The 4,501-nt window shown below is 32.9% G+C and overlaps 1 protein-coding gene across 1 annotated transcript in view; it reads right to left on the bottom strand.

The window, feature by feature from the left end:
- Positions 1–4,216, bottom strand: part of LOC145094710 (uncharacterized) — a 109,887-nt gene extending 105,671 nt beyond the window's left edge. Inside the window, exon 1 of the mRNA XM_079032787.1 lies at positions 3,241–4,216. Coding sequence (XP_078888913.1) covers positions 3,241–4,152 — 912 coding nt within the window. The 5' untranslated portion in view covers positions 4,153–4,216. The remainder of the gene's footprint in view (positions 1–3,240) is intronic.
- Between the last annotated feature and the right edge of the window lie 285 nt (positions 4,217–4,501).

Raw genomic sequence — 4,501 nt, forward strand, 5'->3', positions numbered from 1 at the left:
TGTTTAATCATATGTGATTAAATACATATAATCATATGTGATTAAATACACGAGACCAACTATCAAATCGAAAACGCAAAAATGAATTTCTCCACATAAATCATATACGCTTAAATACATATTGTCACATGTGTTGTTGGTTGCACTCCATCTATTTGATTAAATCTCTTTAAAAGTTTTACCTATTGTTTTAGGGTTTTTAGGTGAAGAACATGATAATAGGGCTTAATCACATCCGATTAAATACATATTATCACGTGTGATTAAATACATGAGACCGATTGTTGAATCAAAAATGTGAAAATGAGTCCCGTCCATATAAATAATATGTGATTAAAATACATATAATCATATGTGATTAAATACATGACAACACATATTAAATCAAGAATGACGAAACGAATCTTGTCCATTTAATTATATGCGATTAAATACATATAATCAAATACGATAAAATACACGAGAAAAACTATTGAATCGAGAATATGAAAACGAATATTGTCCGTATAAATCATACATTATTATATTCATATAATCACATGTGATTAAATACATAAGAAAAAAAATATTGAATAGAGAACGTGGAAACGAATATTGTCCATATAAATCATATCTGATTAGATACATATATCTGATTAGTGGTTCATATATTAGAAGTTACTATCCATTTCTGAGGGGTTTCCTAGAAATTATGTAAAATAGTTTTCCCCAGAAATTCCTATGCACTTCATAGGGATTCCTAGAAAATTCAAAAAATTAACATTTCCTCGGAAATCCCTTGGAAGTTCCTATGCGTTTCCTCAGACATAGACATACACATCTAACATGTTGAGTCATGTTGATGCAAAGCATTTGGACAATGGTTATATTAGTAGTAATAGCAATGTTAGTTTTTTTTATCTAATGGTTGATATTGCGGTGGTATATCGATGTGTTAGTGGACGGGGGGATAGCACAATACCATAATGACCCGTTCCTTGATGGTGATGAACATGACTCTATTGTCAGTGATTCGCCTCCTCTCCTCGGTCATAGGCCATTTATAACAACAAATGGGACAAAGTTTGTCTTTTTAACATTTACATTGATCTTGTTTATTCATGTTATAGTTATACTTATTTGGTTATTTCAATATTGTAGGTTTGGAAAAGGTGAAATCCATCGTCGGATCAACGGATCATCTGTAAGGTATTTAGGCATATTGGCAACTCGATGAGTTATGAAGAACATCGAATCAACTTGGTAATTAAGATACTCTTATTTATAAATTTTAGTAAGTGCCTTTACTTTTACACAAATTACAAAAGTTATACTTTGTACTTTATGTAGGAAAAGAAATTGAGGTGTCCACGCAACATATTTGCAACTATTTTGTGATACCCACCTTACTAAGGAGGACAAGAAAAAGTTTTGGGATGGAGAGTACGATAACATTCAAGATTTGAACTTTTGTACATCTAAAGCGAAAGAAGCATTAGTAAGATATCTTTATCATTTTTAGATAATCGTCTCTTAAGTTTTAATATTTCAATCTTGTTATTTTGATAAATTGTAGGTCGCATATGAAAGAGGCATGATTGAAAGGTATCGGGAGGATATGACTCAACATCCGGGGGATGATGCTAATGTGTGAATGTGTGCACAAGAAGGAAGAGGCCTGGTTAGTCGTATATATGGGATATGCAATTTTGATCTTGATTTCCTTGTTATAGGGCATTCATCATCATAGTAGGGAGCTTCACTTCATGTGGTGACTACAAGTGGTTGTAAGAACGAGTACGTTATGATAAATAATAAATAAAGTATGTTGCTATTATGGATTAAAAAATAAAGTATGTTTTTTATGATAGATATAACAAATTAAATATGTTGTTATAGTGAACTAAGAACATTCTCTATATTGAATATAAAATAAAATAAAATTTGTTTTTGTTTTGGTGAAGAACTATTGGGTTCTTGGACTTATTTGACCTTGAGATGTGTGACCATTTTGCCACTGGTTGTTACTTTGGATTCCTATTACTGATTGGATTTTGGCTGTTGTTGCTTGTGTTGCCTATTTGATGATGGTTCTGTAGTTGATATATGTTTTTTAGTTTTTGTCATTTTGTTGCTATTGTTGAATGGTGTTGTTCATTTTTTGGCATAGCTTACTTATAGTGTTAGCTTTGATGGTTTTTGGGGGATTGTTTTTGTTGCTCATGCCTTGCTTGTTGCATATGGACGAGTCTAAGTTTTGTTTTCTTAGCTTCTTGGTTTTTTCTGTGTTTAGTTTTGTTTGCACTCTTTTGTTTTTTTCTAGCTTCTCGCTAGCATTTATTTTAATGTTAGTTGATAACGTTCAAAAAACTAAAATTATGTATGTTTGTTTTAACATTTCTTTTGGTCCGGGAGTTGGAAGAAAGGCAAACCCAAATGTAAACCCAAGTTGAGCAATTGCAAACCCAAGCCAAACAACATACACAAATGGAAGCGCAAATGGTTGAAATCATGAGACAAGTCCGTAATAACAATCTACATAATGGTAGTTAGTTATTGTTGAAAACTCTTGTATGTTTCTTAGATATTTTAAATTATATTTATGATTTTAGACATTTTTTTAAACTTGTTTGTAAATGAATACATTTGAATTTATTTTCGTCTTTGTTAAATGTATCTGGTTTTTTGTATTTATATTTTTTTGCATTTTGGATAGAAAATTTTTAGGTTTCTGTGTGTTTTTCGGGGTTTTTTTTACCGGTGCACATTTTCTCAAAAATCCCAAGGAAAACAATAGGAAAATTTGTCACAAATATGTGAGAAAGGCATCATAAAAATTGTATCATAGAGATTCCTTCGGAAATTCTTAGGAAAACATTCCTTCTTAAATGCTCAGGAAATAAATTTCCTCGAAAATCCCTAAGAACTTGCTTCCTTCGGAAATGTCTCCCAATTTGTCCCAGAAGAGGCTTTGTAGGAAAGTCCTTGATATTTCCTACAAAGATATTTTCTCGGAAATGTTACGGAAAAATTCCCCCGAAAACATTTCCTACGATGGCTTTTCCAAAGAACTAAATTTCCTTAGAAATGCCTAGGAAACATCTATTTCCAAGGAATTTTTTGAGGAAATTTTCGTAGGAATAACTGCATTTTTCTAGTAGTGTATTAAGGTTGTTATTCTAACATGATTAACATAAATTAAGGTTGTTGTCCTAAATTGGGGTTTGCAAAAGGATTTTTTTAAGAAAGATTTTAACTTACATGTAGTTCCAATGCTTTCTCAAGTTTCTGTATCACTAAATTCATTGAGGGTCGTCCTTTCCGGTCATTATGCAAGCATCGATATGCAATATCCGTAAATTCTTTCACTGATTCCGAGTCCATGGAATCAAGATCCATAATCACATTTAATTTTCCTTCTTCGTAACAACGTAGGGCTAGTGGGACTAGATGTCGTTGTTCGCCAATTACGTCCATGAAGCACATCCTACCACATAACACTTCAAATAATACGACGCCAAACGAATAAACATCTGACTCTTTTGTTAATATCCCTGTATTAATGTATGTTGGATCGCAGTAACCATGAGTGCCACCACCATTTGTAATTAGGTAAGTCTCATTCTCATTCGCACGACCTATTTTCGAAAGCCCAAGATCACCAATCATAGCTTTCCAGTTCTTATCTAAAAGAATGTTTGCACTCTTTATATCCCTATGGATAACTCTATGATTTGCTCCTACATGGTTATGAAGATAATCCAAACCACGTGCTGCATCAATGCATATATTGATCCGTTGCGTCCATGTGAGTGGACACGTGGTATTAGCCTTATTTAGGTACCTATCCAAGCTTCCATGCTCAGCGTACTCATAAACAAGGATTTTTTCATTTCCTTCCTCGCAGTAACCAAGAAGTGAAACAAGGTTCGGATGTTTATAACGAGAGAGTAAGTTAATCTCTGTTAAGAACTCTTTAAGCCCTTGACCAGAAAGATTGATAAATGATAGTCGCTTTACAGCAACAGGGGTAAGATTACCGGAAAGTGAGAGTTTTCCTGTATAAACAGGGCCATATCCTCCTCGTCCGATAATGGTTGTGAAGTTTTTGGTGGCTACTACAATATCTTGAAAGGGTATTCTAAGGTGATCTAACTCTTTAAAGAAAGACATTATATTTGTGTAGGGAAGAGGGAAAAGATGAAAGGATGAAGTAGGAACGTTGATGTTTAGAAGGAGATGGATACGAACGTAAACAAAGATGAGACCAGGCTAGCTGATATTTAAAAAAGAAAGGCCGGCCAATTGTTCATGATTATTATTTGTTTTACACTGTTGTTATAAAACAAATTATGATAAAGTGATAATAACGCCTTTTAGACGAATAACTATTTTTAGTGTGGATATATTTTTGGGGAGACAGTATCTCTAGTTATGTTAAAAACAATTATGATAATAATGCATTTTCAATCCTAAGATGGTTTGCGTTTAAAAAAACCAAAAATAGTTTCCACGCTTCGAC

Source organism: Lactuca serriola, chromosome 3 (assembly GCF_051521515.1).
Source record: "Lactuca serriola cultivar US96UC23 chromosome 3, Lser_US96UC23_V15, whole genome shotgun sequence".
NCBI lineage: Eukaryota > Viridiplantae > Streptophyta > Magnoliopsida > Asterales > Asteraceae > Lactuca > Lactuca serriola.